The sequence below is a fragment of the Falco cherrug genome, chromosome 2 (genome assembly GCF_023634085.1).
Source record: "Falco cherrug isolate bFalChe1 chromosome 2, bFalChe1.pri, whole genome shotgun sequence".
Lineage (NCBI taxonomy): Eukaryota > Metazoa > Chordata > Aves > Falconiformes > Falconidae > Falco > Falco cherrug.
Window position 1 is genome coordinate 101003447 of NC_073698.1, and position 15189 is coordinate 101018635.

A 15189-nucleotide genomic window follows, 5' to 3' on the forward strand; every position below is an offset into this window, starting at 1 on the left:
CCTTTGCAGAGCTGCAAGAAATTGGAAGATAATTGGCTTCCAAAACCCAAATGTATTGGAACAGCAGGAAAAAACATGTCATTGTGAAAACTGCTCTATGCGGGTAGATGGCTGCAGTTACAGGAAGCCCTGCTCGGCTCATTCACAGGCAGTGGGAGTAGAGGAATATTGGCCTGTCCAGAACAGCTTGTCTATCGCTGTGTTGCATTAAATAACCAGACTGACTAGGATAACTGTGCTCATTGAGCAGGGAAGGAAGCGCTTATTCTTCCAGCTGGACTCCAAGACTCCCTTGAGAGGTAGCATTTATGAAGAACAGGCCCATCCGTTACAAATTAATGCCTTAAAAGTTGGTCAAATTCAGCAACACCCCTCCCCTCCCCCTAAGGTTTCCTCATCCAGTTCTTGCTCCACAGGAGGAAGGTTTCAAACAGGGCTTGGTAGAGGGTTTCTCGGTTTCTGCAGAGCTGCTCTTGCCTTCACAGGAAACTCGTGCTCGAACCAACACCTAGAAGCTTGTTTTCTCTCAAAAGAAATACTTCATTCTGCCACCTCTTCTCAGAGACTTCCTCACTTTGTTTAAGACTCGTAAGTCAAGCACCAGCTGCTCTTGCAAGGGAGGTAGAGGCTGCAATATCTGTTGTTTTGGCCGTATTTCTCACCTCTTTGCACCTTCGTCCTTGGCTCCCTCTTCTCCCAAGTATCTAACATATTTGTCACCACTTACAGGGCTTGGCCTTTACTGTCCTCCTTCAAAAACTGCCACAAGTGCCTTTGGATGCTGAGGCGGTAGCAGTTAGCCCCCTCTGGGCACCAGCCTTGTTGCAGGGGGCAGCCTGAGCTACTTCGAAACTTGAATTCAGTCACGTTATTTCCTGCCTTGCTCAAGCCAGCCATATTCTTGTCTCTTATGATACTTCAACTGTGAGCTCTTGGGGACCTAGAAGGGTCTTTTGCTGCAGTGGTTTGTCAGGGTCTATTACTGTGGGATTTGGCAAGGGATATCATGTGGCCCCTCGTTAGGGTTTGTGATGTAGAAGTGACACAAAACAGAAGTAACCTCAAATACATTAACCTCTTAGGAGAAAAAAAAAAAAAGTACCTATTTAGTTATATAATTTGTAAATCACAAGCTTGGGATGTCTAAAATGTGTCTTCAGCTGTAGGTGTGAATGTACGATACTAATGTTTTCTTTTCAAAATGCGTAGGTTGATTGCTGCTTTTCTTGACACTGCCAGTTTTTGCTACCATATGTTCTCCTTTTGCAAAACCTTTAGCACTGTTAGCTTAATGTAAACAGATGATGCTGTGTCTTATATTCCAAAATGCTAAGGCTGTAGAGGCACAACCTGAAATTGTGTGTGTGTGTGACTGGTCCTTCCTAAACTGTGCTGGAAGTTCTGCCTATCCCACCTTTTCTTCCAGTTGTGTGTCTTCAGAAGAAAAAGAGAGGAGTGATTTCCAGTGCCAGACAAAATGGGGGTGTGAAGAAATGTGGTGCCACCTGGGTGTTTCGGGTTCTGTCGGTGTTCTCTAGAAGGCCAGGCTGGTCCAGGCTCTTCATGTCACGCTGTGTCTCTCTTGCAAATAGGATGTCAATGCAGGCGAGGGGAGCGAGTTCACTGACAGTGGGATCGAGGGAGCAGCCACCGACACCGACCTCCTTTCTAGACGCTCCAATGCTACCAACTCAAGTTACTCCCCCACGGCCAGTCGGGCTTTCATCGGCAGCGACAGCGGGAGCAGCTCGACAGGTGACGGGCTTCGTCAAGGGGTCTACGAGAACTTCCGCCGGGAGCTTGAGATGAGCACCACCAACAGCGAGAACCTGGAGGAGGCTGGCTCTGCCCTCAGCGACGAGCAGAGCAGCGGCACCCTCAGCTCCCCAGGGCAGTCCGACATCCTCCTGACAGCTGCCCAGGGCACGGTGCGCAAAGCTGGTGCTCTGGCCGTCAAAAATTTCCTGGTGCACAAGAAGAACAAGAAAGTGGAGTCAGCCACGCGCAGGAAATGGAAGCACTACTGGGTTTCCCTCAAAGGTACAGAGCAAGCATGCAAGGGTTTATCCAGACGGGCGTCCGTGGTGTCCTTTGGCTTGTGTATTGCTGCAGATGAAGAAACCAGTAGCCTAGGCTTTAAAAGCCACTGTGAGCTTCAGTGTAATTAAACCAAAGCACGAGGAAGTGGTCCTGATGTTTTTCAGAGGGGGGGGTTTATATGATGGTTGTTGATGTGCTTACATTATGGCATGCGTGTAGGCAGAGACACATGTCTGTGCTGCACTGAAGTGGGGTTCATACCCTGCCTGGAGGCCTGCTGGCACCACCTAGGGTGGCTTCTCCGAGCACTGGGTTCCTTGAAGAAGCATGTCTATGGCTGGCTGACAAACTAAATACCTGTGTGCAGCTGCAGCCACGTGATGGTGGGAGTTGGCTAGTGATGACACTGGCACGTGTTCAAACAGGGGCTCTGTCTTTGTGCGCATTCCTCTTATAGAATCATATAATCATGGAAAAGACCTTTGAGATCATCAAGTCCAACTGTTAAAACTCTTGTAACTCCTGTTGCTTAGTGCCATTGGCCTCTCCTTCTCTGAGATTCGCTTCAGGAGTATCAACACCCAGCGAGCCGCAACACGTTCGCGGTGTGGATGGGAAGCCATGGTTTGGTTGCGGAGACTGGTTTGTGACCTGGGAGATGCTGGCTCTGTCTGTGTCACCCATCTGGTGATGGGCAGCCCTCAGCACCCAGCCGCCCTGCTGCCCCGCAGACCCTTTTCTCTCCCAATTTTTGCAGTTCCTGCTAGGAGCATGCTGCAGTTTGGGGTTTGAGTGCTTATAAATGCCCATAAACGTTAACGGAGCAGTGAAACTCGGGACCTGGCCTCCTAAAGCGACCTCTAATTAATCTTGATGTGGTTGCATCAGCAGTAAAACGGGAAGCGACGCTTGCGGGATTTTGGGACTGGCCTCGCTCTCCGCCCCCGCAACCGGCCTTCTCTGTGGGCCAGGGGAGGCAGAGCTGTGTCTTCTGCTGTGGGTGGGATTGCCAGAAACCTCAGTGTAGTTAAAGCCCTGTCCTCCCCACAGAATGCTTTTTTTAGAGCACTCTTTTTTTTCTTTTTCTTTTTTGTAATTTGCAGCAGTATTTTAAAACCAACAGCAAAGTTAGGTGCCAGCCCTTCCTTGGGGTGGTTAGAGAGACTGGGGAAATGAAAGGGGAGGGAGGGAGGGGGCAGGGGCAGGGGGGGCTGATCTCCTGGGAGGGGGGCTATGTGGCAGGAAGGTCTTGCTGTGAGGGGCAGGCAAACAAAGGGCCATCTGGGAGGAAAAGGGGGGAAGGATGAGCACGGAGGCAGTTTTATTTTGAAGTGCTTTAACTGAAGTGAAGTGTTTGCTTCTTAGATTGCTGTGCCTTAATAATGTTAGTGTTTAAAGGAGGCTTTGAAGTTAACAGCTGGTATTGTTTGGCTGCAAATACTTCTCTGAGAGGCTGGGTAGCACCTTTGCCACTGAGAGGGCTAGTTCCAGTGACAGAGAAACAATGTGCCTGTTTTAGTTTAAAACAACTGTAGATAATGTGGGAAGATGGAAGAGGAGACCCTTTTTTTTGTAGTCTCCCAAATTGCAGACTTGCTACCCGCCTCTCTCTGAGAATTGTAAGGATTATTTTGTAAACCCAAGCAGGTTGTTTGCTGTCCCCAGCTAAAACACATTTTTGTTTTTGGCGGTATCACCATGAGTCAGATCCGAAATATTATAGTGGAATAAGAATATGGTTTATGCCTTTTGTTTGTTTGTTTGTTGGGGCTTTTTTGTATGTTTGTCTTTTAGAAAGCACAGCTCATTCCAGTCTCTTTTTCTTCCAGTTACTCATCTGCATCCAGTAATTTAACTCGCTTGATCATTGCCTTGCAGGGGCTGTAGCAGCTGCAGGAGGCTGAGGCAGGGCCATGGGGGTTTGCCTGGGGGCCTGTCTGCTCGGCAGTGCCAGGGGAGACACGCTTTCACACCTGCGTCTTCCTTGTGGTCCCCTTGGTGGGACAGGGTGGCTGGGGAGGACTCCCATTTTGGGACTTACAGTGGTGCTTCTCATCTGGGACTGTGTTTTACTGCCCATGACTTTTTCGGCTCGTGTCTGTGGCTGGCTCCATTTTAGGAATGCTAAGGTGAACAAAATGGTCCTCTGGGGCACGGTTTGATGTACCATACAGTTGGTGGTGTGCCCCTATGGTGTGGAAACCACCGCTTTATTGGGCTAAAAACTGCTCTCCACTAGTGATTTCAGCTAGTGCTGAAGATTTGAGCAGGCACTGGCAAATCCTCCATCTCTGTGACAGTTTTACAGGTGATTTACAGTCCCAAGTATCAGCACTGAATAATACAGGGCGGTCGTTATGCTTAAATGTGTTGCTTGCTAATATACGATTGTCTCTTTTAGGATGCACGTTGTTTTTTTATGAGACTGATGGCAGATCTGGCATTGACCACAACAGCATCCCAAAGCATGCTGTCTGGGTGGAAAACAGCATAGTGCAAGCAGTTCCTGAACACCCCAAGAAGGACTTTGTCTTCTGTCTCAGCAACTCCCTTGGGGATGCTTTCCTCTTTCAGGTTGGTCTGGTTCAAGTTTTTCACAAAGTTGTTACCTTTTCCTGTCTCCGACCAAGGAGGAAGTGTTAGCTGTAGTTGAAATCAGTGGAAGAATCCCACTGACTCCAGTGGTTTTGGGATTTTCCTCTGGCAGTGCTGCAGCAAGGATATGATATATTTGGTAAATGCCACTCAAGGGACCCACCACCACATGTGAATCACTGTCAGATCTGCTGGTTTTATTGACTGACCGGACCCTCTTTGTGTAGATGGTTGGAACAAAGCAAGAATTGCGTAATATTGTTATTACCCTGTACAAACCGGGAATTTTGCATGGTTTGACGGTGTGCTTATAACACACAGACAAGGCCAGTTACAGTGTAGGACATACAGTAGTGCATTAATTGTGCTATAACATGATGTGTGTCTCATAAGAGACATATCAAAGATGGGACCTTGTGGGGAGGCTCAAAGAGTTTACAAGACCAAGAGGAGTCAGAAGTGCAAGGGGGTACTTGGACCTCCAGGTACTTTCCCAGTGGTGCTGCATAATCCATTTGCCTCTTGTTCATACGGACCTTAGTCAACATCTTGCTGTTGCCCAAGAGGAGACTGAAAGCGCATGTTTGATTTTTTTTAATCAAAAAATAGAAATGTCTGAATTTCACAGGGTATGTTTTAAAAAAATCCAGTATTTACATCAAAAAACATGCATTACTTGATGGTTTCACTGAAGAAGATTTCTGGATTTTGGTAACTGCTGCTTCCCTGAGTGATTTTCAGGTTGGATTTCTACTTTCTTATTGCAAGTTGTCACTAATCAAGACTCTTTTTATTTGTAATCCCCAGCCTGTACTGAGGTGGTAGCACTTCCTCCTCTCTTGATTTAGTTTTCTTCACCAGAGGAGTCCCTTATTTGTTTCCCTTTCCAGTGGCAATGAGTTCAGAGTTTCTTGCCTTCTTAAATCAGAAGGTACTCTGTGGTAGGATGTGCCCCTGCATCATTACTCCCCTGTACTCCAGAGCAAATCTTTAAAATTGCACTGTCTCATAGGTTCTTGCAGCTGTCCTAAACAAGGGGCTAGATTCTCATATTCATGCAAAATAAAAAGACATTACTGATTCAAAGGAAGTGGTGCTGGCTCACATCTTAAATAGGCTGACTATCTGATTGCATACTGAAAAAAAATTTGGTTTTTTTTTTTGGCAGGCTAGCTTCTCTGCCACCTCAGTCTGATTTTTCCTTAGCTCATAGTGTAATACTGCACTGCCCCTTTCTACTTGGTGCCTTTCCTGGGCACTGTATGTGTGTTTTGCCACCTGGAGAGCTTAATCCAGGAGGTAAGCGTGGTGCTTACGGTCTCAGTGTGTTCTTGAAAGGTTGTGGAGCGCCACCTCCTCTCAATCTACTGATAGGAGCTGTAAAATCTTTCCCATGCAGTTTTCTAAGGAAAAACCTTAATTCTCATAAAATTAATGCCAGTGCTAAGTACTGAAAAGGTCACATTCAGTACATTTCTTTTGTGGCAACACAGGGCCTTATTCAATAAAAAGCCCTGTGTCATTATGCCATGGGTAGATTTTCATGCAACTTTGTGGGAAAAAGCAAAAATGAGCCTTTTTGAAATGAAAAACAATAATTTATATCGCCTTGCAGAGATTTTTTGTTAATGTGTCCCTTGTCATAGAACCCATGCATCGCTAGCAAAGCAGAAGAGAAAGCAGGGATGGGTTTGGGGAGACGGGAATGAGACCAGCTGCAGTGGTGGAAGTAATGCGCTGTAGGGCTTGCTCTGCTGCACTCAGAGCAGCCGATGCATGTGTACGGCTGTTCAGCAGTGTTACTTAACTGCTCAGGTTGTGCGCATCCATCCATCCATTACACAGTGCTGTAGTAGCGGTTTTGATGAGAAGAAACCCCAGACCTGCAGAAGACGTTGTGTACTTAGGGAGAAAAATAGGGTTGCCTTGTAATGCGTACAGATATTGGACATCTTGTAACAAGCCTTCCCACTGCATTGCACCTAGAGACATCACATACCTCCTACACGATGATTCTTTGCGCAATCAGTTCTTATTATGCCTACACAAATCCATTACTTGCAGATGTCACATGCATTTTCCAGGAACTCAGAGCAACTTGTGACACCACATACTTCTGTATCAGATGTTTGCAGCTTGTTTATGTGGTCCTTTCCGTTGAGAAGTGGAGTGATTCCCCTTGCCTACTCATCTACCAGAAGAGTCTTTAGATCCTAAAATCCATTCCAGATTCTCTTTTTCCCTCCCTTTCCCCAGGAAACCAGAAAGAAAACTGACTCTGAATCACAGAATGGTTGGGGTTGGAAAGGACCTCTGGAGATCATCTAGTCCCAGCTCCCTGCTAAAACAGGCTCACCTAGATCAGGTTCCACCATCATGTCCAAGTGGGTTTTGAATGTCTCCAGAGGAGACTCCACAGCCTCTCTGGGCAGCCTGTTTCAGTGCTCTGTCACCTTCAAAGTAATGAAGTTTTTCCTCATATTCAAATGGAAATTCTTGTGTTGCAGTTTGTGCCCATTGCCCCTTGTCCTGTCACCGGGCACCACTGAAAAGAGTCTGACACTGCCCCCTTGACATTCACCCTGAAGATGTTTGTATGCATTGATAAGATCCCCTCTCTGTCTTCTCTTCTCCAGGCTAAATGGGCCCAGCTCTCTCAGCCTGTCTCTATCAGTTCCCTGTCCCTCTTGAACTGGGGAGCCCGGCACTGGACACAGCACTCCAGATGTGGCCTCACCAGAGCAGAGCTCCCTCAGCCTGCTGGCCACGTTCTTCCTAATGCCTCCCTGGATCCCAGTGGCCTTCTTGGCCCCAAGGGCACCCTGCTGGCTCATGGGCAACATGCTGCCCACCAGAACTCCCAGGTCCTTCTCCCCAGAGCTGCCTTCCAGCAGGTCAGCCCCCAGCCTGTACTGATGCCTGAGGCTGTACCTCCGTGGGTGTAGGACCCTGCACGTGCCTTTGTTGAACGTCGCTAGGTTCCTCTCCACCCAGCTCTCCAGCTCTGTCCCTTCATCCGGGTCATAGATGAGTAAGTTGAACAGGACTGGACCCAGTGCTGCCCGCTGGGGAACACCACTGGCTACAGGCCTCCAGCTGGACTCTGCGCCCCTGACCACAACCCTCTGAGCTCTGCCATTCAGCCAGTTCTCGATCCACCCCACTGTCTACTCATCTAGTGCAGACTTTTACATAGGAGGATGTCATGGGAGGGAGTGTCAGAAGCCTTGCTGAGGTCATTGTAGACATCGTCCGCCACTCTCCCCGGTCTGCTCAGCCAGTCATTCAGTCATTGAAGGCTGTTAGGTTGGTCAGGCATGATTTCCCCTCGGTGAGTCCATGCTGACTCCTCCTGCTGACCCTCCTTTCTTCCACATGCTTAGAGATGACCTCCAGGATGAGCTGGTATACAGATAATATTTTAAAATTGAATTGCTGTTACGATTTTGCTAGGAATTAACAAAACAGACAATCTCTTTGTAAGTCCAGTGCTGCTCTCTTCTCTGCTGGGGGCTGGGTTTCATCACCTGACCGTAGGCAAAGTATTTCCCGTTCTGCAAATAATTTTTCTATTTTCAGCAGTCATTCCTCAGCAAGGTGGGCTGAACGTGTCTTCAGCAGTGGTGATAAGACATTGTAAGCCCCTATCTATGAATGAACCCTTATTAATTTTATTACTTGGTCAGGGACCCTGACCAATTTAAGTAATATATTCTGTGTCATTCTTCTGTAATACATTCTTCAGTGTCAACTGGAGACAAGAAAATTGCGAGTAAGAGATCGGTCCTCCCAGTGTAGACCCTGTCCTCTGCTTGGGACTTCTAACCTAAACTAAGGAAAGTGATGTCATTTTGGGACATGTGTTTCACCAGCTTCAGTACCACAGAAGTTTTGGGCGCATCAGCCTGAAGTTCCAGCCTTTGCATACCTGGTTGCCAGAGCTAGGCTTCTGTGGGAATCTCTCATTGGCTTCAGTAAGCCACATCCTTTGCTGTTAGTTGTGACCGCCAGGAGAGCAGTGAGGATGAGCTTTTTCATCTCTGCTAGCAACTGGAGAAGTCAAACTGTGCTGTCTATTAAAAGATCAGGTATCATCAGAAAGTTTAATTAGAACAAGGTGGTTTGGCACCTTGCTACTTTTTCAGCCACAAACCAAATACCATTGTGATTACTGCTAAAGGCTGACACTCAAGAGAAAGTCCGCTGCAACCCTGAGTTGGCTGTAAATTTTGTTTTACAACCTACTGTAAAAAGGAATGAAGTTTAGTAAGAAGAATAAGAAGATTTACTTCTTATTTTGAAAGTCTGGATAAGGGATGCTTTGAAATACTCTTTTTCCGTGTCAGAAGCCTCTAAACAGAATAGCGCTCTTCCAGAAGAATGTACTGGTGACCCATTCCCCAGCCTAATATCTTGTAGAATCATGGAATGGTTTGGGTTGGAAGGGACCTTAAAGTTCATCTAGTTCCAACGCCCCTGCCATGGCCAAGGGTACTTGTTGCTCAAAGCCTCATCCAACCTGGCCTTGAACACTTGCAGGGAGCGGGAAATGTTCCCTTTTCCTGGAGTATCACACACACGCTTGGGAAGGGACAATACCAGAACAGTAAAAATTACAATGAGCTTGCCTTTAATGTTAACAAGTGTTGCCTTCAGAGTGCTTTGGGACCTTCAGAAGCAGAAAGCTTGTTTGTCTGTGCATCAGAATAAAGCTACTCATGGATATTATGGTTGTGTTTTATGCCATTTATTTATTGCTAACTGTTGCGTGCCAAAAAAACTCTCCATACTGTGAAGACCACAGAGGCTGTTACATTTTTTGCCTTAAGGAACTGGGAGTTTAGAAAACATCATTAAATGTTGAGCTACAAATTATAGCAGCGTTGTATTGAACAGGGAAGGTAATTCCTGAGACCTGGCTGGGAAACACTGCCCAGCTGCAAAGCACAGATATAGGTGTAATTCTAAGTGCTGAATGCCTAGCGCTGAGTTAAAAATGGCCTGCTTAAGAATGATGGGGTTCTTATTACTTCTCTTGTAAGTGGATTTAAGGCTTTGGATCTTAAGATCAAAGGGAAAGGAAACTCCTTGGGATTGCATTTGTTAATCTCCAATCAGTTTTAAAGAGCATCTTGACTTCTTTTCCCCCTCTTTCCCCTCTCTTCAGACCTCTAGCCAGACTGAACTGGAGAACTGGATCACGGCAATCCATTCAGCTTGTGCAACTGCAGTGGCAAGGCAGCATCACAAAGAGGACACCGTCAAACTCCTGAAAACAGAGATAAAAAAGCTGGAGCAGAAGATTGATATGGATGAGAAGATGAAGAAGATGGGTGAAATGCAGCTGTCCTCAGTAACGGACTCCAAGAAGAAGAAGACCATACTGGATCAAGTAATCTCACTTGCTTATGTGAAATAAGCCCCTAGCAAATATTTTAAGGCCTTCTTCAGATTAGCAGTACATCTGTCTGCTCCTGCTATGCCGTGTGTATGCTGGCAGAGCATCCCAGAGCAGGCGGGACATGTGTTGGCAGGACAGCCGTGCTGGCAGCCCTAGTTGCACCGTTTCTCCAAACAACGTGCACTAAGGTACAGCATGGGCTGTCTTCTCCTGGCCTCCGCATGAGGGATTTGGCTAGCTGCCTGGAGGTGGAGTGAGAGCTTTAGGGGAGTGAAGAGGGTACCAGGCTACGGCAGCAGGATGCCTTAGGGAAGAGCTGGTCACAGACTAGCAAATGCTGCTGTTGCTTGTTGTCTTGAGCATGGAAGAGACTGGTTCTTTTCCTGGTAGATGGGTCGATGAAGGCGCCCCTGGTTTCTGCTTGTTACAAGGGCCTGCCTTGACCTCATGGCTGCAACCCTGGCTGCCCCTCAGGACCTCTCCTTCTGACTTGAAGTGGACAACGTAGTTGTGTTTCTGAAGCAGAGAGCCTGGAGCAGATGTCTCTCCTACTGCCGCAGCGGCACCTTATTTTAGGAAACTAACATATGGCTCCTAATTCATTAGTTTGTAGCTCTTTTACCATGGCTGCCAAACATGCCTGTAATGCAAACCGTAGGGAGCAGCCCAGGCCCTAATGCGCTAAGCTGAAGAGATTTTGTACCCCCTGGAAGCCCGTGAGAGGGGGGAGATGTTCGCCTCTGTTGAAAGGGCTCCACTCAGAGGCTGTCAATCACAGTAAGGGGGCAGAGCAGTCTCTCTCTTTATGTAACTGAGTTTTTCTAAATGCTTTGAAACTGTTTCCTATCAGCAATTTGAATTATTTAAAAAAGTCCTTACATAGGCTGATTGTACTACTCTTCCTCTGATAAGATTAATTATTGCCAGCGTGCTACACTTTTTCAAGTATGGCAAGCTCTGTTGATGCTTACAGCAACGCTGCTGCTGTGGCTGCTGATTTGGGGCGCTCTGTATCTGGAATTCGGTGGGGTTTGGTCTTCTTGTTCCTCAGATGCCCTTGATGCATGAAAGAAGCCTCTTAAGGGACTGCTCAGAAGAGAATCCTGGAATACAAAGAAAATTAAAAATGAAATTTTAATCCTATTAATTAGCATTGTATCAAAGGAGTAGTTGTCCCAGAAGACTTCTGCTATGAACATAAAAAAAGTTGTTTTCCATCTAATGAAAACGTTTTATTATTTGTATCCTTTTGGGGATTGTGAGGGTAGGGGAGAGTGGGAAAGAATGGGAATCAAGGTTTCTTGAGTGAAATCAGCATTGGTGAAAAAAGTGTTTTACTGGGAACAATAAAATTTTTTCAAGGTATTTACCACCCTGTTCTTTCTCCTCTCTCCTTCTTTTCTCGTGTGTCTTGCTCCTCAATCTTCACTGTACACAGATCTTCGTTTGGGAACAAAATCTTGAACAGTTCCAGATGGACCTATTTCGGTACCGCTGTTACTTGGCTAGTCTCCAAGGAGGGGAGCTCCCAAACCCTAAAAGACTGCTTGCTTTTGCCAGCCGTCCGACGAAAGTTGCGATGGGCCGTCTTGGAATCTTTTCAGTCTCGTCGTTTCATGCACTGGTAAGTTTGAACAGAGGCCAGGGGTCATCTTTGCCAACCTGTAAATCGCTTCACATGTCCAGTGCAGAGATCACATCAACAAACAACAGTCTGTGCCTGGGAGGTGAGCCCTTACCTTAGTGTGCAGAATATTCTGCTTCCTGAAAGGGGTGTGTGTCCTGGGTATAGATTAAAAAGCAGATGCTTGCAAGCCATGGCCTTATGGAAGTGGAAGAACTCTGTTTCTCCTAAACATGTGAATTTGAATTACCAGATCTGCACTATAAACATACTTTCTATAAACAGATCATCCTGTTACAAGAGCAGGCTCATCTCTAATGTCCACATACATGGGCTTGATCCAAAAGTCCTGTGAAATCAATGAGAGCCTTTCCAAGGCCCTCAGCACATGTTGGCTTAGACCTTCGCGGGCATGGCTTGTCTTCTACCATATGGATGAAACTACTGACCAATTAGTCTAATAACCGGTCTCCAGTGATCAACACCTGATGCTCCACAAGGGAGGGGAAATGTTCTTCTCTGCTACTTATGGTGTAGCAAATAATGCTTAAAATGGTTGTTTGAATTTAAATAATGTAACAACCCAGCTCTTAAAAATACAGGGAAATGTATTGCAAAGTGGCGGGGTTTTAATGAATTTAAATCAAGTTCCTGTAGTTTTGTCTTGGACTCCTGGAGCTTCATAGAAATAGCTGAGCTCCACTGTTGTCTTGTAGATGTCAGCTGTACCCTTCAGTTGAATACAGGGCTGTAATTCATCAGGGGCGTTTTTATTCTTTTATATATGAAAAGATTAGCGTCATCATCCTGATAATTGCTGGTGGATTTATATTTTTTTAAGTGGCTGGCTGTAATTTGCATTTATGCTTATTTTTTTGCATCTAGCAAAGCACTAAGCATTAGCCTGAAAAACAGTCTGCCTCTTCATGCTGGTGTCTCTTGAGAGCCAAGTGAACAAAAATAATGTTTTGAATATGTTGTGTTGGAAAAGACACATGCTTTCTTCTCCTTCAAGCAAACTCTCGTGTCCTCCTTTGCCCTCAGTAGCGTAGAGATGGCGCAGTGAGTCTCAGACTTGAGCTGGGTGCTGCATGGTGATAGCGTGGCATCCCGAGCTCTCCTGAAGATGTTCCTCGGTACATTAGTCAGAGGATGTGCTAAGTCTCCCAGGTGCCTCTGCACAAATGTCCCAGGTACAGCTAAGAAATGGCTCACAAGTCCAGGCTTTGGAAGTGGAGACGCTTGCCGTAGTGTTTAAGTTCTCCTTCTCCTTGATTTCTTCACCTTTCCCAAGGGGAATCACTGTTACTCATACAGCAACGGTTCCCCGGGTACGCAAGCCAGCCTTCCGTTCAACCTGTCTTCATATGGGGTTTTGTATCTGCTGCACCCAACCGACCAGTTTCTCAGCTCTGTAGCTTGGGGCATCACTCAGGGATTCGGGTGTTCCCACTGGGGTTGCCAAACGACAGTCACTTTTTGCTAGTTTCGGCTGTGGGAATCCAGTACAAAGGTGTTCCAGGAAGCATACGGCCAAGTCGGCAGGGTGGGTCTGTCTGTCTGTCTAGCTTCACCTTGCGCTCCTGTTCATGCCTGCCATCTCCTACCACTCCCTTTTTCACAGGAGAGGAGCTCACTCTCCTGAGGCCACCTCCACATGGGAAATCTGCTTAAACTCTGGCCTAAACACTTCTGACTAATGTCGCACTAATTTCTACCAGAGCTTCCTCACCTGGGGAACACTCCCCAGATATTTGGTCTCACTAAAGGCAAATATCTTTTGGCTTGGAAGGGGTTTCCACAGGTCATTTTTCAAGTACCCAAGCAGTTAACACTGCTGTAATTGAAAGGGTCATTTCAGCTCAGTTTTTTTGCTTCCTGTGTTTTGCTCACTCCTTTAAATGTTGCTATCTTTAAGGAAGTGCAGGTTTTAAATACCTTGACCTATTTGCAAGCCTTTATCTGAGGTTGTAGCAGTTGTGAGTCAGTTCCAGGATGCTTCCACAGGAAGGAGCAGAGAGAGGCTGGGCTTTTTGGAAGCAACAGATAAGTTTGGGTATCTCAAGTTTCACATGTCCAGCTTTGAAACCTTGTTAGAAAAAAAAAAAAAAGAAAAATACCCAAACCATTCACTGGTGCTGCAGCTTTGCTCTGTGATGATGAGGCTGCTTTAAAATATCTCAGATTAAATGCCAAAAAAAAATGAGGGAGTGGTAGTGTCCATTTTAATTTTTGATGTTTGACTTCAGAAGAAGTGAGTTAGATCACAGTGAGGAGGAACTAGCCTGAAGCATCACCATTGTCCCTGTTGTGAGCACACATCGTTGCCATAGCATTTGCCTTTTTCTTTCAAAGCAGATTCCACTGTTTATTAGATTATGTAAGCCATGGTGCAGTGGGATGCTGCAACCTTTGATTTTAAAACCATGTGGCACTGACAGGTGGCAGCTCGCACAGGGGAGTCCGGAGTGAGGAGAAGGACGCAGGCCATGTCCAGATCTGCCAGTAAACGGAGAAGCAGGTTTTCTTCTCTTTGGGGGCTGGATACTACCTCGAAGAAAAAGCAAGGGAGGCCAAGCATTAATCAGGTAAGTGTGTGGCAGTTTGTGATACTGTTATTTTCAAGGCTTATTTGTTACTGTGCAGCATGCAGTTCATGCAACGAGTCACTTGCATCAAGCACTTACACATTCAGCCTTAACCATGCCTGTCTAATTTTTCACAGCATATAGTCATCTCGTTTCACATCCTTTTCAAAAATCAGTGACTGTAATTACAAATAGGTATAGAGCAGCTCCTATCAAACAAGGTTTGGAGTTTGCACCTGCTTTAGCTGAATTGGTTACATTTCCACTGTTGTATTTCTGCTACTTCTGGTTTTGCTGGAGGTACTTCCCCTAAACTCAGGAGTAACAAAGCAGCAGTGTAAAACAGATAACAGCTTTGGAAGGAAAAGAAAGTGCAGACTTGTTTGTTCCTTAAAAGTAAAGTTATGAGTTTGTAGAATACTTCATATGTAGTTGAGTTTGGGGAAAACTTCCTAAAGTAAGAAAAAGCTTTGCATTTAGTAGGGACAATCCCCATTTTGCTTCAGATTTTTAAAAAAGCAAAAGCTGAAGCATTTCCACCCAGTCATTGCCCAGATCTGTCTCTGGAAAACGTGTTTCAGTGTGGTAGGAAGGTGCTTCCCTGTTATTCTTTCCAAACATCCCTAATTATAGCTTTCAATTTTTAAGAGCCATACCTCATCTAATTGCAGGAAATGTAGGCTTTGCTTTTCTTTCTCTTCTTTCACTTCTTGAGGGGAGAAAGGCTTGGGACACATGTTGTTCTTTGCCCTGTGATTTCTTCTTTCTGTTAAAGCAGCAGTGGGCGTTTGTTTTGCTTAGCAGAGGCTGAATACTGCAAAATTGTTCATCTTGTTTTTAGTGAGACATTAGAAGTTCACCTAACATTTAGTGACTGAGCAAAAGCTCAGGGTTTTGCTGGGAAGCAGCAGATGCCTCTGTGAGCGTATTCCCAAGTCTTT

General features: G+C 46.0%; 1 protein-coding gene across 11 annotated transcripts in view; it reads left to right on the top strand.

Moving 5' to 3' along the window:
- Positions 1-15189, top strand: part of TIAM1 (TIAM Rac1 associated GEF 1) — a 195190-nt gene that overhangs the window by 124240 nt on the left and 55761 nt on the right. For all 11 annotated transcript variants that reach the window (XR_008730828.1, XM_055701604.1, XM_055701603.1 and 8 more), the window contains 5 exons: positions 1593-2040; positions 4442-4614; positions 9803-10027; positions 11475-11660; positions 14102-14248. Coding sequence is in view for 10 of the 11 variants with exons in the window: in XM_055701604.1 (XP_055557579.1) it covers positions 1593-2040; positions 4442-4614; positions 9803-10027; positions 11475-11660; positions 14102-14248 (1179 nt within the window). In the remaining variant the exon portion in view is untranslated. The remainder of the gene's footprint in view (positions 1-1592; positions 2041-4441; positions 4615-9802; positions 10028-11474; positions 11661-14101; positions 14249-15189) is intronic.